Below are 24,872 nucleotides of genomic sequence, written 5' to 3'. Positions count from 1 at the left end.
GGGTGAGTGGCGGTGCAGCATGTGGAGCAGGAGGACGGGGACGAGGAATTTTTGTTGGGTGGCGGTGTGCACTTAAATGCAGTGGGCATTGATTTATGGGCACTCTGTTTACAACAAGGTATCGAGAGGGCCATGGCAATTCGGTGTGGTGGGGTCTCGGGTCTTTGAGGTGGTCAAGAGACCCTCGTTGTGGCGGCTGGGAGGGGTCCTTGAAGTTGGTGCTAAATTGTGCTAGGGGTCCGTGGGTATATGGATTCCTCAGTTGGTCTTATGTGGTGGTTATTTGGTCTGGTGATTTTGGGGGGATTTCGCCCAGCGGTGGCTTGATCCTCTGGGGTTCAGTGGACGATGGCACCCTTCGGGGTGATTTGGTGCTCCCGAGCCGGCTGGGAGTAAGTTACGGTTGGTTCATCCACTGTTGTTATGGTTTATTTAATCGCCAGATTTCAAGCTTCAAGGACCCACCCCCGATTTTATTTATGGTTATTTATGTTAGGCTGCTGTGGCCAAATTTATCCAAAAATGGTTTTGGTGTCGTTTATGGGTTTAAAAGGGGGATCTTCGGGTTATGGGGGCTGGGCAAAGGTTACGCACCCTCGAGGATCGACTATTCCAATGTCATGTATTATACTCCAGAGCTGCACTCACTATTCTGCTGGTGCAGTCACTGTGTACATACATTACATTACTGATCCTGAGTTACATCCTGTATTATACCCCAGAGCTGCTCTCACTATTCTGCTGGTGCAGTCACTGTCTACATACATTACATTACTGATCCTGAGTTACATCCTGTATTATACCCCAGAGCTGCACTCACTATTCTGCTGGTGCAGTCACTGTGTACATACATTACATTACTGATCCTGAGTTACATCCTGTATTATACCCCAGAGCTGCACTCACTATTCTGCTGGTGCAGTCACTGTGTACATACATTACATTACTGATCCTGAGTTACATCCTGTATTATACTCCAGAGCTGCACTCACTATTCTGCTGGTGCAGTCACTGTGTACATACATTATAATACTGATCCTGAATTACATCCTGTATTTTACTCCAGAGCTGCACTCGCTATTCTGCTGTCACGGTTTACATGCATTACTTAACCTGTAGATATTTACTGCTATTGTTGACTGGAAACAATCAGCGAGTTTGTCAGCCACTCTCTTCCCATCTTACCTGAAGTCCCTATATTACAAGGCAGTTCTGTTTCTTCATCAGATGATTGTTCGGCCCCCTAAAATGAGTCAGCGACCCCGTGCGGCCCCCTAGAATGTTGACGACCCCGTGCAGCCCCCTGGAATGAGTCGGCGACCCCATCCGGCCCTGTAGAATGAGTCGGCGACCCTGTCCGAGCCCCTAGAATGTCGACGACCCTGTCCGGCCCCCTAGAGTGAGTCCGTGGCCCCGTCCGGCCCCCTAAAGTGAGTCGGTGGCCCCATCTGGCCCCCTAGAATGAGTCGGCGACCCCGTCCAGCCCCCTAGAATGTCGACAACCTTGTCCGGTCCCTAGAGTGAGTCAGCGACCCCTTCCGGCCCCCCTAGAGTGAATCCGTTGCCCGTCCGACCCCCTGGCTGGAATGAGTCAGTGGCCCCATTTGGCCCCCTAGAATGAGTCGGTGGCCCCGTCCGGCCCCCTAGAATGAGTAGGTGGCCCCGTCCGGCCCCCTAGAATGAGTCGCTGGCCCCGTCCGGCCCCCTAGAATGAGTCGCCGGCCCCCTAGAATGAGTCGCTGGCCCCGTCCGGCCCCCTAGAATGAGTCGCCGGCCCCGTCCGGCCCCCTAGAATGAGTCGCTGGCCAGGTCCGGCCCCCAAGAATGAGTCGCTGGCCCCGTCCGGCCCCCTAGAATGAGTCGCTGGCCCCGTCCGGCCCCCTAGAATGAGTCGCTGGCCCCGTCCGGCCCCCTAGAATGAGTCGCCGGCCCCCTAGAATGAGTCGCTGGCCCCGTCCGGCCCCCTAGAATGAGTCGCTGGCCCCGTCCGGCCCCCTAGAATGAGTCGCTGGCCCCGTCCGGCCCCCTAGAATGAGTCGCTGGCCCCGTCCGGCCCCCTAGAATGAGTCGCTGGCCAGGTCCGGCCCCCAAGAATGAGTCGCTGGCCCCGTCCGGCCCCCTAGAATGAGTCGCTGGCCCCGTCCGGCCCCCTAGAATGAGTCGCTGGCCCCGTCCGGCCCCCTAGAATGAGTCGCTGGCCCCGTCCGGCCCCCTAGAATGAGTCGCTGGCCCCGTCCGGCCCCCTAGAATGAGTCGCTGGCCCCGTCCGGCCCCCTAGAATGAGTCGCTGGCCCCGTCCGGCCCCCTAGAATGAGTCGCTGGCCCCGTCCGGCCCCCTAGAATGAGTCGCTGGCCCCGTCCGGCCCCCTAGAATGAGTCGCTGGCCCCGTCCGGCCCCCTAGAATGAGTCGCTGGCCCCGTCCGGCCCCCTAGAATGAGTCGCTGGCCCCGTCCGGCCCCCTAGAATGAGTCGCTGGCCCCGTCCGGCCCCCTAGAATGAGTCGCTGGCCCCGTCCGGCCCCCTAGAATGAGTCGCTGGCCCCGTCCGGCCCCCTAGAATGAGTCGCTGGCCCCGTCCGGCCCCCTAGAATGAGTCGCTGGCCCCGTCCGGCCCCCTAGAATGAGTCGCTGGCCCCGTCCGGCCCCCTAGAATGAGTCGCTGGCCCCGTCCGGCCCCCTAGAATGAGTCGCTGGCCCCGTCCGGCCCCCTAGAATGAGTCGCTGGCCCCGTCCGGCCCCCTAGAATGAGTCGCTGGCCCCGTCCGGCCCCCTAGAATGAGTCGCTGGCCCCGTCCGGCCCCCTAGAATGAGTCGCTGGCCCCGTCCGGCCCCCTAGAATGAGTCGCTGGCCCCGTCCGGCCCCCTAGAATGAGTCGCCGGCCCCGTCCGGCCCCCTAGAATGAGTCGCCGGCCCCGTCCGGCCCCCTAGAATGAGTCCCCGGCCCCGTCCGGCCCCCTAGAATGAGTCGCCGGCCCCGTCCGGCCCCCTAGAATGAGTCGCCGGCCCCGTCCGGCCCCCTAGAATGAGTCGCCGGCCCCGTCCGGCCCCCTAGAATGAGTCGCCGGCCCCGTCCGGCCCCCTAGAATGAGTCGCCGGCCCCGTCCGGCCCCCTAGAATGAGTCGCCGGCCCCGTCCGGCCCCCTAGAATGAGTCGCCGGCCCCGTCCGGCCCCCTAGAATGAGTCGCCGGCCCCGTCCGGCCCCCTAGAATGAGTCGCCGGCCCCGTCCGGCCCCCTAGAATGAGTCGCCGGCCCCGTCCGGCCCCCTAGAATGAGTCGCCGGCCCCGTCCGGCCCCCTAGAATGAGTCGCCGGCCCCGTCCGGCCCCCTAGAATGAGTCGCCGGCCCCGTCCGGCCCCCTAGAATGAGTCGCCGGCCCCGTCCGGCCCCCTAGAATGAGTCGCCGGCCCCGTCCGGCCCCCTAGAATGAGTCGCCGGCCCCGTCCGGCCCCCTAGAATGAGTCGCCGGCCCCGTCCGGCCCCCTAGAATGAGTCGCCGGCCCCGTCCGGCCCCCTAGAATGAGTCGCCGGCCCCGTCCGGCCCCCTAGAATGAGTCGCCGGCCCCGTCCGGCCCCCTAGAATGAGTCGCCGGCCCCGTCCGGCCCCCTAGAATGAGTCGCCGGCCCCGTCCGGCCCCCTAGAATGAGTCGCCGGCCCCGTCCGGCCCCCTAGAATGAGTCGCCGGCCCCGTCCGGCCCCCTAGAATGAGTCGCCGGCCCCGTCCGGCCCCCTAGAATGAGTCGCCGGCCCCGTCCGGCCCCCTAGAATGAGTCGCCGGCCCCGTCCGGCCCCCTAGAATGAGTCGCCGGCCCCGTCCGGCCCCCTAGAATGAGTCGCCGGCCCCGTCCGGCCCCCTAGAATGAGTCGCCGGCCCCGTCCGGCCCCCTAGAATGAGTCGCCGGCCCCGTCCGGCCCCCTAGAATGAGTCGCCGGCCCCGTCCGGCCCCCTAGAATGAGTCGCCGGCCCCGTCCGGCCCCCTAGAATGAGTCGCCGGCCCCGTCCGGCCCCCTAGAATGAGTCGCCGGCCCCGTCCGGCCCCCTAGAATGAGTCGCCGGCCCCGTCCGGCCCCCTAGAATGAGTCGCCGGCCCCGTCCGGCCCCCTAGAATGAGTCGCCGGCCCCGTCCGGCCCCCTAGAATGAGTCGCCGGCCCCGTCCGGCCCCCTAGAATGAGTCGCCGGCCCCGTCCGGCCCCCTAGAATGAGTCGCCGGCCCCGTCCGGCCCCCTAGAATGAGTCGCCGGCCCCGTCCGGCCCCCTAGAATGAGTCGCCGGCCCCGTCCGGCCCCCTAGAATGAGTCGCCGGCCCCGTCCGGCCCCCTAGAATGAGTCGCCGGCCCCGTCCGGCCCCCTAGAATGAGTCGCCGGCCCCGTCCGGCCCCCTAGAATGAGTCGCCGGCCCCGTCCGGCCCCCTAGAATGAGTCGCCGGCCCCGTCCGGCCCCCTAGAATGAGTCGCCGGCCCCGTCCGGCCCCCTAGAATGAGTCGCCGGCCCCGTCCGGCCCCCTAGAATGAGTCGCCTGCGGCTCCCCTTCCTCCCTTGCCTGCGGCTCCCCTTCCTCCCTTGCCTGCCGCTCCCCTTCCTCCCTTGCCTGCCGCTCCCCTTCCTCCCTTGCCTGCCGCTCCCCTTCCTCCCTTGCCTGCCGCTCCCCTTCCTCCCTTGCCTGCCGCTCCCCTTCCTCCCTTGCCTGCCGCTCCCCTTCCTCCCTTGCCTGCCGCTCCCCTTCCTCCCTTGCCTGCCGCTCCCCTTCCTCCCTTGCCTGCCGCTCCCCTTTCTCCCTTGCCTGCGGCTCCCCTTCCTCCCTTGCCTGCCGCTCCCCTTCCTCCCTTGCCTGCCGCTCCCCTTCCTCCCTTGCCTGCCGCTCCCCTTCCTCCCTTGCCTGCCGTTCCCCTTCCTCCCTTGCCTGCCGTTCCCCTTCCTCCCTTGCCTGCCGCTCCCCTTCCTCCCTTGCCTGCCGCTCCCCTTCTTCCCTTGCCTGCCGCTCCCCTTCCTCCCTTGCTTGCGGCTCCCCTTCCTCCCTTCCATTGCCTGCGGATCCCCTTCCACCCTTGCCTGCCGTTCCCCTTCCTCCCTTGCCTGCGGCTTCCTTTCCTCCCTGGCCTGCGGCTTCCTTTCCTCCCTGGCCTGCGGCTTCCTTCCCTCCCTGGCCTGCGGCTCCCCTCCCTCCCTGGCCTGCGGCTCCCCTTTCACCCCTGTCTGCTGCTCCCCTCCCTACCTGGCCTGCGGCGCCCCCTATCTCCAGTCTCCTTCTAGATGTCTGTAATACTTTTTTTTTTTCCTTTAACAGCCACTCAGATTGATCCCAATGACCTTGAAGAGCTGTTCCAGATCACTTCGGATGATGTGTTTAAAATAAATGCCAACGGTGGGTATCACGTCCTCCGCTAGTCCATACCCGGGTGCTGCCCTGAGCGCTGGGTCACTAGGCAGGCTGCTTTATATGAGCTGAAGATGGCAGCGCCACAAAGCCCTCACCTGTTAGGAATGTTTGTTGCAGTGTGTCAGTGTAGTTCTTTCTCCAGGGTTTGTTACAGTGTAGACGAGCTAGTTCAGCAATGTCCGGAGGGTTTATTAGTGTATCGCACCAGGCTTGGTGTTACTGAGCAGTTGTTACAGTGTTACAGTGCACAGTCCAGAGCCCAGCAGCTGAGCTTTCGTGAGGGTTTTTTACAGTCTAAACCATCCTAACGCCCCTCATGTCCTGAAGGTTTGTTACAATGCATCAGTATGGGAAATCTGCTGTCAGTTGACACCAGCTCTTCTGATAGTTTGTCACAATGTATCAGTGCCGCATATTATCTCTACAAGATTGTCTTGAATGAATGCATGCTCCTGAATGCACTGACACATTGTAACAAACCTTCACCTTATGATGGGTGCAGGAATAAGGCAAGATTTCAGTTTTCATTCACTGATGGCAGGCAGAAATCTTTAAAAATCGCTAATATAAAAAACAAACTATGTACTTAAAGTTGCAAAAGTTGTCATCTTCATATTGGTTAAGCTTTATTTCAGTAGTCCAGAGGAGTCGCGGGCAGGATTGGGGGTCACGGGCAGAATTGGGGGTCACGGGCAAGATTGGGGGGCAGGATTTGGGGGTCGCGGGCTGGATTGGGGGTCGTGGGTAGGATTGGGGTCGCAGGCAGGATCGGAGGTCGCGAGCAGGATTGGGGGCAGGTTCGGGGGTTGTGGGCTTGATTGGGGGTCGCGGGCAGGATTGGGGGGCAGGATCGAGGGTTGTGGGCTAGATTGGGGGTCGCGAGCAGGATTGGGGGCTGGATTGGGGGTTGCGGGCTGGATTGGGGGTTGTGGGTAGGATTGGGGGTTGCAGGCAGGATCGGAGGTCGCGGGCAGGATTGGGGATCGTGGGCAGGATTGAGGGGCAGGATCGGGGGTTGTGGGCTGGATTGGGGTCGCAGGCAGGATTGGGGGGCAGGATCTGGGGTTGTGGGCTGGATTGGGGGTCGCAAGCAGGATTGGGGGCTGGATTGGGGGTTGCGGGCTGGATTGGGGGTCGCGGGCAAGATTGGGGGTCACGGGCAGGATTGGGGGGCAGGATCGGGGGTTGTGAGCTTGATTGGGGGTCGCGGGCAGGATTGGGGGCAGGATCAGGGGTCGCGAGCAGGATTGGGGGCAGGATCGGGGGTTGCGGGCTGGATTGGGGGTTGTGGGTAGGACTGGGGGTTGTGGGTAGGATTGGGGGTTGCAGGCAGGATCGGAGGTCGCGGGCAGGATTGGGGATCGTGGGCAGGATTGAGAGGCAGGATCGGGGGTTGTGGGCTGGATTGGGGGTCGCAAGCAGGATTGGGGGCTGGATTGGGGGTTGCGGGCTGGATTGTGATCGCAGGCAGGATTGGGGGGCAGGATCTGGGGTTGTGGGCTGGATTGGGGGTCGCAAGCAGGATTGGGGGCTGGATTGGGGGTTGCGGGCTGGATCGGGGGTCGCGGGCAAGATCGGGGGTCGCGGGCAAGATCGGGGGTCACGGGCAGGATCTGGGGTTGCGGGCAGGATTGGGGGTCGCTGGCAGGATCGGGGGTCGTGGGCAGGACGGGTGACTTTAGTCCCAGTGTAGTGCCACCAGCCAGGATGCACAGACCGTAGCTGTTAGTGCAGTTTTCTGACAATGGCCGATGTTTGCATGTGTGTATATTCACATTAGATCTAGCAGAGCCGAGTTTGCGACGTCCGCGCTGCATGATTTGTCAGCTGCTCTGCAGACGAGCCACCTGAAGATCTGAATTACTCCATGCATCAGAGCTAGCATCCTATACCAGTGTCCCATGACAACACTTCCTGCTTTCTCCTGTAGTTATCATAGGGAATGCCGCTGGTTAACAGTCTCTTCTCTCTCTGGATTGAGATTGGTTGCTGTTTTGCATTGTATGATAATGTCAGTTTAGTCACAAGAAGTGTTGTCATAGGGATAGAAGTGAAAAAACTATACATTAGCGTTTTTATTTACTTTTCTGTATTAGATCTTCCTGTTAGTTCTTACCTGCAGTCCCATGTAAATGTAGAGCGGGTTGTGTGTATTCAGTTTCTTCTTGTGTCTCTTGTTGACAGTGCAGTCTCTGGAGAGACAGCTGCGCTCCTTGGGGACTGCCAGTGATACACCCGAGCTCAGAGACCGCCTGTAAGTCACCGCTATTTTCTGTCATGTGTTTGCTGGATGTATCGGGGGGATAAGGACAATGTCTGCGATCTGCATCTCCTGCCTCCGCAGGTCAGATTATTAGGTCCTCGCTCATTGGGCCGATTACATCCCCAGAGGCATCGATCTCGGCAGCACACGTGCTGCTGACAATATGGAGGCTTTATTGGGGCCGCGCAGCCGTCTCGCCATCATTCCATGCTCATGTACAAGCGCCGAGCAGTGTAAACAATCGATCAGCGCTCGTTATACAAAACCGCCACAGGAAAGTATGAGCCAAGTCACACAAACAGGTCCCCACATCTCAGCGCCGGGGCCCGGCCGTCAGGAGGAGAAACCGTGAGCTCATCAACAGGACACACAGGCTGTGAGAGCGCAGCGACCCCTCCGCGTACACCCGCCGACTCACACGGAACAAAGGCTGTGAGAGCGCAGCGACCCCTCCGCGTACACCCGCCGACTCACACGGAACAAAGGCAGTGAGAGCGCAGCGACCCATCCACGTACACCCGCCGACTCACACGGAACAAAGGCTGTGAGAGCACAGCGACCCCTCCGCGTACACCCGCCGACTCACACGGAACAAAGGCTGTGAGAGCGCAGCGACCCCTCCGCGTACACCCGCCGACTCACACGGAACAAAGGCAGTGAGAGCGCAGCGACCCATCCACGTACACCCGCCGACACATGGAACAAAGGCTGTGAGAGCGCAGCGACCCCTCCGCGTACACCCGCCGACTCACACGGAACAAAGGCTGTGAGAGCACAGCGACCCCTCCGCGTACACCCGCCGACTCACACGGAACAAAGGCTGTGAGAGCACAGCGACCCCTCCGCGTACACCCGCCGACACATGGAACAAAGGCTGTGAGAGCGCAGCGACCCCTCCGCGTACACCCGCCGACTCACACGGAACAAAGGCTGTGAGAGCACAGCGACCCCTCCGCGTACACCCGCTGACTCACACGGAACAAAGGCTGTGAGAGCACAGCGACCCCTCCGCGTACACCCGCCGACTCACGCGGAACAAAGGCTCTGAGAGCGCAGCGACCCCTCCGCGTACACCCGCCGACTCACGCGGAACAAAGGCTGTGAGAGCGCAGCGACCCCTCCGCGTACACCCGCCGACTCACACGGAACAAAGGCTGTGAGAGCACAGCGACCCCTCCGCGTACACCCGCCGACTCACACGGAACAAAGGCTGTGAGAGCGCAGCGACCCCTCCGCGTACACCCGCCGACTCACACGGAACAAAGGCTGTGAGAGCACAGCGACCCCTCCGCGTACACCCGCCGACTCACACGGAACAAAGGCTGTGAGAGCGCAGCGACCCCTCCGCGTACACCCGCCGACTCACACGGAACAAAGGCTGTGAGAGCACAGCGACCCCTCCGCGTACACCCGCCGACTCACGCGGAACAAAGGCTGTGAGAGCGCGGCGACCCCTCCGCGTACACCCGCCGACTCACACGGAACAAAGGCTGTGAGAGCACAGCGACCCCTCCGCGTACACCCGCCGACTCACGCGGAACAAAGGCTGTGAGAGCGCAGCGACCCCTCCGCGTACACCCGCCGACTCACACGGAACAAAGGCTGTGAGAGCGCAGCGACCCCTCCGCGTACACCCGCCGACTCACACGGAACAAAGGGTGTGAGAGCGCAGCGACCCATCCACGTACACCCGCCGACTCACACGGAACAAAGGGTGTGAGAGCGCAGCGACCCCTCCGCGTACACCCGCCGACTCACATGGAACAAAGGCTGTGAGAGCGCAGCGACCCCTCCGCGTACACCCGCCGGCACACACGGAACAAAGGCAGTGAGAGCGCAGCGACCCCTCCGCGTACACCCGCCGACTCACACGGAACAAAGGGTGTGAGAGCGCAGCGACCCCTCCGCGTACACCCGCCGACTCACACGGAACAAAGGCAGTGAGAGCGCAGCGACCCCTCCGCGTACACCCGCCGACTCACACGGAACAAAGGCAGTGAGAGCGCAGCGACCCATCCACGTACACCCGCCGACACATGGAACAAAGGCTGTGAGAGCACAGCGACCCCTCCGCGTACACCCGCCGACTCACGCGGAACAAAGGCTGTGAGAGCGCAGCGACCCCTCCGCGTACACCCGCCGACTCACGCGGAACAAAGGCTGTGAGAGCGCAGCGACCCCTCCGCGTACACCCGCCGACTCACACGGAACAAAGGGTGTGAGAGCGCAGCGACCCCTCCGCGTACACCCGCCGACACGTACAGCGTTCGTGAACACGGGACAAAAGATGTGTGAGCGCAGCGACCCCTCCGCGTACACCCGCCGACACGTACGGAGCGTGGGAACAGAGAACAAAGGGTGTGCGAGCGCAACGACCCCTCCGCGTACACCTACTGCCACGCCACTGCTCCGCTCTCGGGGATGATGGACGGAGCCGGCGCTTCCTTCAGGCACAGTGCACAATAAATGTATCATAAGCGTCTCCTGGACATTCATGTTGTTTTATTCCTCTTGAAAATGTGTGACACATTGATAGTTCGGTACAGGATACACAGTCGGAGCATTGGGACACGCCCTGGTGACAAAGGAAATAACACCCAGTTGTCAGTATATATCCACAAGCAGCAACTGAAGCTGCCAATCATGTCTGCCATTAGGTTCCATTACAAATGTTGCGCTGTCTGACTTCTGTAGCCTCTGGGTTGCGCTGTCTATTGCTGGCTGCAGAATGGTTGAACTGAGAATCTGTCAGTGAGCTAAGTCTGATCTTCCAATGGGAGAGTTTATAACTCTTTTATGTAGCTTTTTTCAAGCTCTGCTCAGCTGAGGTATGATCAAACCAAACCACCTGTGACAGTGACTGCACCAGCAGAATAGTGAGTGCAGCTCTGGAGTATAATACAGGATGTAACTTAGGATCAGTAATGTAATGTATGTACACAGTGACTGCACCAGCAGAATAGTGAGTGCAGCTCTGGGGTATAATACAGGATGTAACTCAGGATCAGTAATGTAATGTATGTGCACAGTGACTGCACCAGCAGAATAGTGAGTGCAGCTCTGGGGTATAATACAGGATGTAACTCAGGATCAGTAATGTAATGTATGTGCACAGTGACTGCACCAGCAGAATAGTGAGTGCAGCTCTGGAGGATAATACAGGATGTAACTCAGGATCAGTAATGTAATGTGTGTACACAGTGACTGCACCAGCAGAATAGTGAGTGCAGCTCTGGGGTATAATACAGGATGTAACTCAGGATCAGTAATGTAATGTGTGTACACAGTGACTGCTCCAGCAGAATAGCGAGTGCAGCTCTGGGGTATAATACAGGATGTAACTCAGGATCAGTAATATAATGTATGTAGACAGTGACTGCACCAGCAGAATAGTGAGTGCAGCTCTGGAGTATAATACAGGAGGTAACTCAGGATCAGTAATGTAATGTATGTACACAGTGACTGCACCAGCAGAATAGTGAGTGCAGCTCTCGGGTATAATACAGGATGTAACTCAGGATCAGTAATGTAATGTATGTACACAGTGACTGCACCAGCAGAATAGTGAGTGTAGCTCTGGGTATAATACAGGATGTAATACAGGATCAGTAATGTATGTACACAGTGACTGTACCAGCAGAATAGTGAGTGCAGCTCTGGGGTATAATACAGGATGTAACTCAGGATCAGTAATGTAATGTATGTACACAGTGACTGCAGCAGCAGAATAGTGAGTGCAGCTCTGGGGTATAATACAGGATGTAACTCAGGATCTGTAATGTATGTACACAGTGACTGCACCAGCAGAATAGTGAGTGCAGCTCTGGGGTATAATACAGGATGTAATACAGGATCAGTAATGTAATGTATGTATACAGTGACTGCACCAGCAGAATAGTGAGTGCAGCTCTGGGGTATAATACAGGATGTAATACAGGATCAGTAATGTAATGTATGTACACAGTGACTGCACCAGCAGAATAGTGAGTGCAGCTCTGGGGTATAATACAGGATGTAACTCAGGATCAGTAATGTAATGTATGTACACAGTGACTGCACCAGCAGAATAGTGAGTGTAGCTCTGGGGTATAATACAGGATGTAATACAGGATCAGTAATGTAATGTATGTGCACAGTGACTGCACCAGCAGAATAGTGAGTGCAGCTCTGGGGTGTAATACAGGAGGTAACTCAGGATCAGTAATGTAATGTATGTACACAGTGACTGCACCAGCAGAATAGTGAGTGCAGCTCTGGGGTGTAATACAGGAGGTAACACAGGAGGATGAGCAATGTATGTACACAGTGACTGCACCAGCAGAATAATGAGTGCCGCTCTTGAGTATAATACAGGATGTAACTCAGGATCAGTAATGTAATGTATGTACACAGTGACTGCACCAGCAGAATAGTGAATGCAGCTCTGGGGTATAATACAGGATGTAACTCAGGATCAGTAATGTAATGTATGTACACAGTGACTGCACCAGCAGAATAGTGAGTGCAGCTCTGGGGTGTAATACAGGAGGTAACTCAGGATCAGTAATGTAATGTATGTACACAGTGACTGCACCAGCAGAATAGTGAGTGCAGCTCTGGGGTGTAATACAGGAGGTAACACAGGAGGATGAGCAATGTATGTACACAGTGACTGCACCAGCAGAATAATGAGTGCCGCTCTTGAGTATAATACAGGATGTAACTCAGGATCAGTAATGTAATGTATGTACACAGTGACTGCACCAGCAGAATAGTGAATGCAGCTCTGGGGTATAATACAGGATGTAACTCAGGATCAGTAATGTAATGTATGTACACAGTGACTGCACCAGCAGAATAGTGAGTGCAGCTCTGGAGTGTAATACAGGATGTAACTCAGGATCAGTAATGTAATGTATGTACACAGTGACTGCACCAGCAGAATAGTGAGTGCAGCTCTGGAGTTTAATACCGCATGTGAATATACAGGAATATCTCCTGTGGGATAGACGACCATGTAAAAGTTAATATTGTGCTTCTGCTCAGCTATTTCCATCTGTAAAAACAGTTGACAAAGTAAAGTCATGATGTAGATGTTTTACTGAGAACATAAAAAAATCCTTCACCATAAAAAAGTAAATATTCAAATCTCGTAATCTCTTTACTCTCAGAGCAGCGCTTTCATGTCCGGATTACAGAGCTGCAGGAATAAATGGCGAGAGCGCAGTGCGAGTTAAGCTCCGGACTGTAGCTGTGCATTCATGGTATTACTTTGAAGGGATTAGCACATTAGCATGACTCTAAACGACGTGTCAAAACGTTTATGGAAATCGCCTCCTCTCCCCCCAACACTTCCTCAATGTCCTGTAAGAAATATACAGGAGACGCCATGAAAGGCCTCAATGAGACAACCTGGCACTAAAAGCCGCACACAGGCTCTGCCGGGGTATGAGCTCTTCATTAAACCGCCATTAGTTAAACGCTTCCAACCTTTGACTCAATCCATCAAAGTGCAGAGAACTGAGGAGCGGTATAACTCCAGGAAACTTATATGTGAGGGGAACGCGTCACCCTGCAGTATTATAGTAGTTATATTCTTGTACATAGGAGCAGTATTATAGTAGTTATATTCTTGTACATAGGAGCAGTATTATAGTAGTTATATTCTTGTACATAGGAGCAGTATTATAGTAGTTATATTCTTGTACATGGGGCAGTATTATAGTAGTTATATTCTTCTACATAGGGGCAGTATTATAGTAGTTATATTCTTGTACATGGGGCAGTATTATAGTAGTTATATTCTTCTACATAGGGGCAGTATTATAGTAGTTATATTCTTGTACATAGGAGCAGTATTATAGTAGTTATATTCTTGTACATAGGGGGCAGTATTATAGTAGTTATATTCTTGTACATAGGGACAGTATTATAGTAGTTATATTCTTGTACATAGGGACAGTATTATAGTAGTTATATTCTTGTACATGGGGCAGTATTATAGTAGTTATATTCTTGTACATAGGGGCAATATTATAGTAGTTATATTCTTGTACATAGGAGCAGTATTATAGTAGTTATATTCTTGTACATGGGGCAGTATTATAGTAGTTATATTCTTGTACATAGGAGCAGTATTATAGTAGTTATATTCTTGTACATAGGGACAGTATTATAGTAGTTATATTCTTGTACATGGGGCAGTATTATAGTAGTTATATTCTTGTACATAGGGGCAATATTATAGTAGTTATATTCTTGTACATAGGAGCAGTATTATAGTAGTTATATTCTTGTACATGGGGCAGTATTATAGTAGTTATATTCTTGTACATAGGAGCAGTATTATAGTAGTTATATTCTTGTACATAGGGACAGTATTATAGTAGTTATATTCTTGTACATGGGGCAGTATTATAGTAGTTATATTCTTGTACATGGGGCAGTATTATAGTAGTTATATTCTTGTACATAGGGGGCAGTATTATAGTAGTTATATTCTTGTACATAGGGGGCAGTATTATAGTAGTTATATTCTTGTACATAGGGGCTGAATTATAGCAGTTATATTCTTGTACATAGGAGCAGTATTATAGTAGTTTTATTCTTGTACATAGGGGCAGTATTATAGTAGTTTTATTCTTGTACATAGGGGCAGTATTATAGTAGTTATATTCTTGTACATAGGAGCAGTATTATAGTAGTTTTATTCTTGTACATAGGGGCAGTATTATAGTAGTTTTATTCTTGTACATAGGGGCAGTATTATAGTAGTTATATTCTTGTACATAGGAGCAGTAGTATAGTAGTTATATTCTTGTACATAGGAGCAGTATTATAGTAGTTATATTCTTGTACATAGGAGCAGTAGTATAGTAGTTATATTCTTGTACATAGGAGCAGTATTATAGTAGTTATATTCTTGTACATAGGAGCAGTATTATAGTAGTTATATTCTTGTATATAGGAACAGTATTATAGTAGTTATATTCTTGTACATAGGGGCAGTATTATAGCAGTTATATTTTTGTACATAGGGGCAGTATTATAGCAGTTATATTTTTGTACATAGGGGGCAGTGTTGTAATTTAGTTCTCCTCGGACTTTGTGGTACACTGATCTCTTTCCTCGTCGTATCTCTGTTCCCCATGCAGTGAATGTAGAGAACAGTCTGTTGCTCGGCCTCCTCTTTCCTCTCGGCGGTCAGACCCCGGTTTTTGCTGTGATGTGTGACCTCCGCTGAGGACGGGGATGAGTTCTTCTGTTCCTCTGTTATTATTTTGTCTCCTGTCTTGTCTGTGACTTTGTATGGATTTGCCATATTTATTTATTTTTCTTCTTTCCTCGTTATGTGGAATGAGGCAGCTCTGCTTCCACCCATTGTATTTCCATGGTTACTGCCATCTTTCATTTCAGGATATGAACATTAATCCACCATTTCTTTGTCATGTCCTGATCATTCGCTCTCTCGTGTCTCCTCCATTGTTGGTGAATATTCTGCTCTGTTATTTTCCCTCTAATATTCGGTGTTTGCAGTTCATCCTGTAATGCTGCTTAGAAGAATTATCTTTACAAATCTGTACAGTTCTCTGAATCTCTGCTTGCTGTCATTGAATGAGACCTTTTCCTGTCGCACCTTCATCCTGTCTTGTTTGTACTTAGTTTTTCCATCCAGTGTCGGCAGTCCTCTGCGAGCGGAACGTCCTCCAGTCCTAGACATCACACATGTACATGTCACCTTCTCTGACACATTGCAGCAAATTACCGCTGTATGAAAGCAGGACTTGGTTTTGATTTCCTTTTGGCCTCCCGCCCCTGGCCCCTTTGGTCTCCCGCCCCTCTCTACTTTGGCCTCCCACCCCTGGCCACTTTGGCCTCCCGCCCCTCTCCATTTTGGCCTCCCACCCCTGGCCCCTTTGGCCTACCGCCCCTCGCCCCTTTGGACTCCCGCCCCTCTCCACTTTGGCCTCCCACCCTCTCCGCTTTGGCCTCCCACCCCCCGCCCCTCGCCCCTTTGGCCTCCCGCCCCTCGCCCCTTTGGCCTCCCGCCCCTTTGGATTCCCGCCCCTTTGGACTCCCGCCTCTCTCCGCTTTGGCCTCCCGCCCCTGTCCACTTTGGCCTTCCTCCCCTCTCCGCTTTGGCCTCCCTCCCCTCTCCGCTTTGGCCTCCCGCCCCTCTCCGCTTTGGCCTCCCGCCCCTCTCCGCTTTGGCCTCCCGCCCCTCTTTGCTTTGGCCTCCCGCCCCTCTCCGCTTTGGCCTCCCGCCCCTCGCCGCTTTGGCCTCCCGCCCCTCGCCCCTTTGGCCTCCCGCCCCTCGCCCCTTTGGCCTACCGCCCCTCGCCCCTTTGGCCTACCGCCCCTCGCCCCTTTGGCCTACCGCCCCTTTGGATTCCCGCCCCTTTGGACTCCCGCCTCTCTCCGCTTTGGCCTCCCGCCCCTGTCCACTTTGGCCTTCCTCCTTTCTCCGCTTTGGCCTCCCACCCCTCTCCGCTTTGGCCTCCCGCCCCTCTCTGCTTTGGCCTCCCGCCCCTCTCCGCTTTGGCCTCCCACCCCTCTCCGCTTTGGCCTCCCGCCCCTCGCCCCTTTGGCCTCCCGCCCCTCGCCCCTTTGGCCTACCGCCCCTTTGGATTCCCGCCCCTTTGGACTCCCGCCTCTCTCCGCTTTGGCCTCCCGCCCCTGTCCACTTTGGCCTCCCACCCCTCTCCGCTTTGGCCTCCCACCCCTCGCCCCTTTGGCCTCCCGCCCCTCGCCCCTTTGGCCTACCGCCCCTTTGGATTCCCGCCCCTTTGACTCCCGCCTCTCTCCGCTTTGGCCTCCCACCCCTGTCCACTTTGGCCTCCCGCCCCTCTCCGCTTTGGCCTCCCGCCCCTCGCCCCTTTGGCCTACCGCCCCTCGCCCCTTTGGCCTCCCGCCCCTCGCCCCTTTGGCCTACCGCCCCTCGCCCCTCGCCCCTTTGGCCTACCGCCCCTCGCCCCTTTGGCCTACCGCCCCTTTAGATTCCCGCCCCTTTGGACTCCCGCCTCTCTCCGCTTTGGCCTCCCGCCCCTGTCCACTTTGGCCTCCCGCCCCTGTCCACTTTGGCCTCCCACCCCTCTCCGCTTTGGCCTCCCGCCTCTCTCCGCTTTGGCCTCCCGCCCCTGTCCACTTTGGCCTCCCACCCCTCTCCGCTTTGGCCTCCCGCCCCTCGCCCCTTTGGCCTACCGCCCCTCGCCCCTTTGGCCTACCGCCCCTTTGGATTCCCGCCCCTTTGGCCTCCCGCCCCTCTCCGCTTTGGCCTCCCACCCCTCTCCGCTTTGGCCTCCTGCCCCTCGCCCCTTTGGCCTCCCGCCCCTTTGGCCTACCGCCCCTTTGGATTCCCGCCCCTTTGGACTCCCGCCTCTGTCCGCTTTGGCCTCCCGCCCCTCTCCGCTTTGGCCTTCCGCCCCTCTCCGCTTTGGCCTTCCGCCCCTCTCCGCTTTGGCCTCCCGCCCCTCTCCGCTTTGGCCTCCCGCCCCTCTCCGCTTTGGCCTCCCGCCCCTCTCCGCTTTGGCCTCCCGCCCCTCTCCGCTTTGGCCTCCCGCCCCTCGTCCCTTTGGTCTCCCGCCCCTCGCCCCTTTGGCCTCATGCCCCTATCCGCTTTGACCTCACACCCATCGCCCCTTTGACCTCCCGCCCCTCGCCCCTTTGGCCTCACGCCCCTCTCCGCTTTGGCCTCACGCCCCTCTCCGCTTTGGCCTCACGCCCCTCTCCGCTTTGGCCTCACACCCCTCTCTGCTTTGGCCTCCCGCCCCTCGCCCCTTTGGCCTCCCGCCCCTCGCCCCTTTGGCCTCCCGCCCCTCGCCCCTTTGGCCTCCCGCCCCTCGCCCCTTTGGCCTCCCGCTCCTATCCGCTTTGGCCTCTCGCCCCTTTGGCCTCTCGCCCCTTTGGCTTCACGCCCCTCTCCGCTTTGGCCTCCCGCCCCTCGCCCCTTTGGCCTCCCGTCCCTCTCCGCTTTGGCCTCTGGCCACTTTGGCCTCCACCATTTTCTGCGATAAGTCGGTGACATTTTTTTCCTTGCATTACACTTTTCCTCTGTTGCGCCTCCTGGAAATGAATGAGTAACTGTGTTCTGGCTGAGCTTGTTCGCGCAGTGTCACCAGCCGATCAGCGGTGACCGTATAGAGAAGCACTTAGTTGTCAGACTATTCATACGTGTCCAGGAAGGGTTACAGAGGGACAGTACAGCGCTGGCTGCATGTGTTAGAAGAGCGGCGTCATTATGGCGGCTCAGAAGTCCTATTAATAAAGGCTGTACTCGTCAGGTGCTGGACGCGGATCCGGGCGCAGGTGAAGAGGTCCGCTCTGCGCGGCGCCCTCCTGTCCAGCGGGGGACACTTTTGTTCCTGCACTTAAAGCTTATGATCCCGTGTCCTCGCCCGTCATGAATCTGACTCCCTCCATGTCCTTAACGGCTTCCGTGTAATTGCTCCCCTTGACACATATGAGACGAAAATGGCTAAGTGTCACACATTTCCCGGACTAAAAATACTTCCCGCCTACTGTCATTTTACAGAGCCTGCTGGCCGCAGAGCATCGCACTGTATACAGTGTGTGTTCACCGTAAAGGCTGTCCTGTAATCCACAAGGCAGCTGTGGTACTGCACATCCTGGTCCTCCTGGTTCATGCATGTGATGCCAGGTCCATAGACTTATCGCAGGGCAGAGCGTGCATTCACATCGGCTCTCATGTGCTGGGAGTATAAATCTGCAGGAAATCTTATTATTTAGCACCTGAAATTCCCTTCTTGCCAGTCACCTTCTGCCAAGTTGTGTGGGCAAAGAAAATAGGCTGAAAATAACCCGTGTACTGGAGCGACTCCTCCACCATCCGAAAGCACCTCCGCCAGCAACATGAATAGTGTTCACTCTGCCTGTTCAGAAGGACACGCCTTCTCAGCCGTGGCCAGCCCCTGACCACTGAATGGTCACGGCACTAGTAGTGAGGTCGGGGTCATCTGGTGGCCATGGCATGATCGTAATAACCTACACTTAACCCAAATGCATCCATAGTGCCGGCCAGTTGGTTTCTCTGTTCTGTGAAACTTGTTGTCCACGGCATGATGTCAACTATCAGCAGAGACAGCAAGATGGATTACCGGAAATGGGGGAGGGTCTCTGTCACTGCAAGAAGTGACAGAGGGTCTCTGTCTCCATACATGGAGTGGAGGAGGGTCTCTGTCCCTACAGGAAGGGAAGTGAGAGAGGGTCTCTGTCTCCATACATGGAGTGGAGGAGGGTCTCTGTCCCTACAGGAAGTGAGAGAGGGTCTCTGTCTCATACATGGAGTGGAGGAGGGTCTCTGTCCCTACAGGAAGTGGGAGAGGGTCTCTGTCTCCATACATGGAGTGGAGGAGGGTCTCTTTCCCTACAGGAAGTGAGAGAGGGTCTCTGTCTCATACATGGAATGGAGGAGGGTCTCTGTCCCTACAGGAAGTGGGAGAGGGTCTCTGTCTCCATACATGGAGTGGAGAAGGGTCTCTGTCCCTACAGGAAGTGGGGGAGGGTCTCTGTCTCCATACATGGAGTGGAGGAGGGTCTCTTTCCCTACAGGAAGTGAGAGAGGGTCTCTGTCTCATACATGGAATGGAGGAGGGTCTCTGTCCCTACAGGAAGTGGGAGAGGGTCTCTGTCTCCATACATGGAGTGGAGAAGGGTCTCTGTCCCTACAGGAAGTGGGGGAGGGTCTCTGTCTCCATACATGGAGTGGAGGAGGGTCTCTGTCCCTACAGGAAGTGGGGGAGGGTCTCTGTCTCCATACATGGAGTGGGAGAGGGTCTCTGTCCCTACAAGAAGTGGGAGAGGGTCTCTGTCTCAGTACAGGAAGTGGGTCTTTGTCTCTATAGGAAGCAGGGGCGGGTTCTTATCTCTGTACATGAAGTGGGGGTGGGTCTTTGTCTCTCTAGGAAGCAGGGGCGGGTTCTTATTTCTGTACATGAAGCGGGGGTTGGCTCTTTGTCTCTATAGGAAGCGGGGGCGGGTTTTTATCTCTGTACACGAAGCGGGGTTGGGTCTTGGTCTCTATAGGAAGCGGGGGCGGGTATTTATCTCTACAGGAAGCGGGGTGAGTCTTTGTCTCTATAGGAAGCTGGTGTGGGTTCTTAATTCTGTACATGAAGAGGGGGTGGGTCTTTGTCTCTATAGGAAGCGGGGACGGGTTCTTAATTCTGTACATGAAGCGAGGGTGGGTCTTTGTCTCTATAGGAAGCGGGGGTGGGTTTTTATCTCTGTACAGGAAGCAGGGGGTGGGTCTTTGTCTCTATAGGAAGCTGGTGTGGGTTCTTAATTCTGTACATGAAGAGGGGGTGGGTCTTTGTCTCTATAGGAAGCGGGGACGGGTTCTTAATTCTGTACATGAAGCGAGGGTGGGTCTTTGTCTCTATAGGAAGCGGGGGCGGGTTCTTATCTCTGTACAGGAAGCGGGGGTGGGTCTTTGTTTCTATTGGAAGCCTGGGCGGGTTCTTATCTCTGTACAGGAGGCGGGTTCTTATCGCTGTACAGGAAGCAGGGGTGGGTTCTTATCTCTGTACATGAAGCGGGGGTGGGTCTTTGTCTCTATAGGAAGCGGGGGCGGGTTCTTATCTTTGTACATGAAGCGGGGGTGGGTCTTTGTCTCTATAGTAAGCTGGTGCGGGTTCTTATCTCTGTACAGGAAGCGGGGGCTGGTTCTTATCTCTGTACAGGAAGCTGGGGTGGGTTCTTATCTCTACAGGAAGCGGGGTGGGTTCTTATCTCTGTACAGGAGGCGGGTTCTTATCGCTGTACAGGAAGCGGGGGCGGGTTCTTATCTCTGTACATGAAGCGGGGGTGGGTCTTTGTCTCTATAGGAAGCGGGGGCGGGTTCTTATCTTTGTACATGAAGCGGGGGTGGGTCTTTGTCTATAGGAAGCTGGTGCGGGTTCTTATCTCTGTACAGGAAGCGGGGGCTGGTTCTTATCTCTGTACATGAAGCGGGGGTGGGTCTTTGTCTCTATAGGAAGCGGGGGCGGGTTCTTATCTTTGTACATGAAGCGGGGGTGGGTCTTTGTCTCTATAGGAAGCTGGTGCGGGTTCTTATCTCTGTACAGGAAGCGGGGGCTGGTTCTTATCTCTGTATATGAAGCGGGGGTGGGTTCTTATCTCTGTATATGAAGCAGTGGCGGTTTCTTATCTCTACAGGAAGCGGGGGCGGGTTCTTATCTCTGTACAGGAAGCGGGAGCGTATTCTTATCTCTGTATATGAAGCAGTGGCGGGTTCTTATCTCTACAGGAAGCGGGTTCTTATCTCTGTACAGGAAGCGGGAGCGTATTCTTATCTCTGTATTTGAAGCGGGGGTGGGTTCTTATCTCTATATGAAGCAGTGGCGGGTTCTTATCTCTACAGGAAGCGGGGGCGGGTTCTTATCTCTGTACATGAAGCGGGAGCGTATTCTTATCTCTGTATATGAAGCGGGGGTGGGTTCTTATCTCTATATGAAGCGGGGGTGGGTTCTTATCTCTGTATATGAAGCGGGAGCAGGTTCTTATCTCTGTATATGAAGCAGTGGCGGGTTCTTATCTCTACAGGAAGCGGGGGCGGGTTCTTATCTCTGTACAGGAAGCGGGAGCGTATTCTTATCTCTGTATATGAAGTGCGGGTGGGTTCTTATCTCTATATGAAGCAGTGGCGGGTTCTTATCTCTACAGGAAGCGGGGGTGGGTTCTTATCTCTGTATATGAAGCAGTGGCTGGTTCTTATTTCTACAGGAAGCGGGGGCGGGTTCTTATCTCTGTATATGAAGCGGGGGCGGGTTCTTATCTCTGTATATGAAGCGGGGGCGGGTTCTTATCTCTGTATATGAAGCGGGGGCGGGTTCTTATCTCTGTATATGAAGCGGGGGCGGGTTCTTATCTCTGTATATGAAGCGGGGGCGGGTTCTTATCTCTGTATATGAAGCGGGGGCGGGTTCTTATCTCTGTATATGAAGCGGGGGTGGGTTCTTATCTCTGTATATGAAGCAGTGGCGGGTTCTTATCTCTACAGGAAGCGGGGGCGGGTTCTTATCTCTGTACATGAAGCGGGGGTGGGTTCTTATCTCTGTATATGAAGCAGGGGCGGGTTCTTATCTCTGTACATGAAGCGGGGGCGGGTTCTTATCTCTGTATATGAAGCGGGGGCGGGTTCTTATCTCTGTACATGAAGCGGGAGCGTATTCTTATCTCTGTATATGAAGCGGGGGTGGGTTCTTATCTCTATATGAAGCAGTGGCGGGTTCTTATCTCTGTATATGAAGCGGGGGCGGGTTCTTATCTCTGTACATGAAGCGGGAGCGTATTCTTATCTCTGTATATGAAGCGGGGGCGGGTTCTTATCTCTGTATATGAAGCGGGGGTGGGTTCTTATCTGTATATGAAGCAGGGGTGGGTTCTTATCTCTGTATATGAAGCGGGGGCGGGTTCTTATCTCTGTATATGAAGCGGGGGCGGGTTCTTATCTGTATATGAAGCAGGGGTGGGTTCTTATCTCTGTATATGAAGCGGGGGTGGGTTCTTATCTCTGTATATGAAGCAGTGGCAGGTTCTTATCTCTACAGGAAGCGGGGGCGGGTTCTCATCTCTGTATATGAAGTGGGGCGGGTTCTTATCTCTGTATATGAAGCGGGGGCGGGTTCTTATCTCTGTATATGAAGCAGGGGCGGGTTCTTATCTCTGTATATGGAGGGGGGCGGGTTCTTATCTCTGTATATGAAGCAGTGGCGGGTTCTTATCTCTACAGGAAGCTGGGGCGGGTTCTTATGTCTGTATATGAAGCGGGGGCGGGTTCTTATCTCTATACAGGAAGCGGGGGTGGGTTCTTATCTCTGTATATGAAGCGGGGGTGGGTTCTTATCTCTGTATATGAAGCGGGGGCGGGTTCTTATCTCTGTAAATGAAGCGGGGGCGGGTTCTTATCTCTGTATATGACGCGGTGGCGGGTTCTTATCTCTGTATATGAAGCGGGGGTGGGTTCTTATCTCTACAGGAAGTGGGGGCGGGTTCTTATCTCTGTACAGGAAGCGGGGGCGGGTTCTTATCTCTGTATTTGAAGCAGTGGCGGGTTCTTATCGCTACAGGAAGTGGGGGTGGGTTCTTATGTCTGTACAGGAAGCGGGGGCGGGTTCTTATCTCTGTATATGAAGCGGGGGCGGGTTCTTATCTCTGTACAGGAAGCGGGGGTGGGTTCTTATCTCTACAGGAAGTGGGGGCGGGTTCTTATGTCTGTACAGGAAGCGGGGGCGGGTTCTTATCTCTGTATATGAAGCGGGGGCGGGTTCTTATCTCTGTACAGGAAGCGGGGGCGGGTTCTTATCTCTGTACATGAAGCGGGGGTGGGTTCTTATCTCTGTATATGAAGCAGTGGCGGGTTCTTATCTCTACAGGAAGCTCTGTCTTCTCTGTCTCTGTCTCCATACATGGAGTGGAGGAGGGTCTCTGTCCCTACAGGAAGTGGGGGAGGGTCTCTGTCTCCATACATGGAGTGGAGGAGGGTCTCTGTCCCTACAGGAAGTGGGGGAGGGTCTCTGTCTCCATACATGGAGTGGGAGAGGGTCTCTGTCCCTACAAGAAGTGGGAGAGGGTCTCTGTCTCAGTACAGGAAGTGGGTCTTTGTCTCTATAGGAAGCAGGGGCGGGTTCTTATCTCTGTACATGAAGTGGGGGTGGGTCTTTGTCTCTCTAGGAAGCAGGGGCGGGTTCTTATTTCTGTACATGAAGCGGGGGTTGGCTCTTTGTCTCTATAGGAAGCGGGGGCGGGTTTTTATCTCTGTACACGAAGCGGGGTTGGGTCTTGGTCTCTATAGGAAGCGGGGGCGGGTATTTATCTCTACAGGAAGCGGGGTGAGTCTTTGTCTCTATAGGAAGCTGGTGTGGGTTCTTAATTCTGTACATGAAGAGGGGGTGGGTCTTTGTCTCTATAGGAAGCGGGGACGGGTTCTTAATTCTGTACATGAAGCGAGGGTGGGTCTTTGTCTCTATAGGAAGCGGGGGTGGGTTTTTATCTCTGTACAGGAAGCAGGGGGTGGGTCTTTGTCTCTATAGGAAGCTGGTGTGGGTTCTTAATTCTGTACATGAAGAGGGGGTGGGTCTTTGTCTCTATAGGAAGCGGGGACGGGTTCTTAATTCTGTACATGAAGCGAGGGTGGGTCTTTGTCTCTATAGGAAGCGGGGGCGGGTTCTTATCTCTGTACAGGAAGCGGGGGTGGGTCTTTGTTTCTATTGGAAGCCTGGGCGGGTTCTTATCTCTGTACAGGAGGCGGGTTCTTATCGCTGTACAGGAAGCAGGGGTGGGTTCTTATCTCTGTACATGAAGCGGGGGTGGGTCTTTGTCTCTATAGGAAGCGGGGGCGGGTTCTTATCTTTGTACATGAAGCGGGGGTGGGTCTTTGTCTCTATAGTAAGCTGGTGCGGGTTCTTATCTCTGTACAGGAAGCGGGGGCTGGTTCTTATCTCTGTACAGGAAGCTGGGGTGGGTTCTTATCTCTACAGGAAGCGGGGTGGGTTCTTATCTCTGTACAGGAGGCGGGTTCTTATCGCTGTACAGGAAGCGGGGGCGGGTTCTTATCTCTGTACATGAAGCGGGGGTGGGTCTTTGTCTCTATAGGAAGCGGGGGCGGGTTCTTATCTTTGTACATGAAGCGGGGGTGGGTCTTTGTCTCTATAGGAAGCTGGTGCGGGTTCTTATCTCTGTACAGGAAGCGGGGGCTGGTTCTTATCTCTGTACAGGAAGCGGGGGCGGGTTCTTATCTCTGTACATGAAGCGGGGGTGGGTCTTTGTCTCTATAGGAAGCGGGTTCTTATCTTTGTACATGAAGCGGGGGTGGGTCTTTGTCTCTATAGGAAGCTGGTGCGGGTTCTTATCTCTGTACAGGAAGCGGGGGCTGGTTCTTATCTCTGTATATGAAGCGGGGGTGGGTTCTTATCTCTGTATATGAAGCAGTGGCGGTTTCTTATCTCTACAGGAAGCGGGGGCGGGTTCTTATCTCTGTACAGGAAGCGGGAGCGTATTCTTATCTCTGTATTTGAAGCGGGGGTGGGTTCTTATCTCTATATGAAGCAGTGGCGGGTTCTTATCTCTACAGGAAGCGGGGGCGGGTTCTTATCTCTGTACATGAAGCGGGAGCGTATTCTTATCTCTGTATATGAAGCGGGGGTGGGTTCTTATCTCTATATGAAGCGGGAGCAGGTTCTTATCTCTGTATATGAAGCAGTGGCGGGTTCTTATCTCTACAGGAAGCGGGG

At 55.1% G+C, this 24,872-nt stretch overlaps 1 protein-coding gene across 5 annotated transcripts in view; it reads left to right on the top strand.

Moving 5' to 3' along the window:
- TSNARE1 (t-SNARE domain containing 1) overlaps positions 1–24,872 on the top strand; it is a 348,915-nt gene that overhangs the window by 114,069 nt on the left and 209,974 nt on the right. For 4 of the 5 annotated variants that reach the window (XM_069731990.1, XM_069731989.1, XM_069731986.1 and 1 more), the window contains 2 exons: positions 5,289–5,366; positions 7,566–7,635. In XM_069731990.1, the coding sequence (XP_069588091.1) occupies positions 5,289–5,366; positions 7,566–7,635 (148 nt within the window). The remainder of the gene's footprint in view (positions 1–5,288; positions 5,367–7,565; positions 7,636–24,872) is intronic. The other variant, XM_069731988.1, reaches the window with a different exon arrangement.

Source organism: Ranitomeya imitator, chromosome 6, assembly GCF_032444005.1.
Source record: "Ranitomeya imitator isolate aRanImi1 chromosome 6, aRanImi1.pri, whole genome shotgun sequence".
Taxonomy (NCBI): Eukaryota; Metazoa; Chordata; class Amphibia; order Anura; family Dendrobatidae; genus Ranitomeya; species Ranitomeya imitator.
The sequence above is the reverse complement of the archived record's forward strand: the minus strand, read 5'-3'. Positions and strand labels throughout refer to the sequence as shown.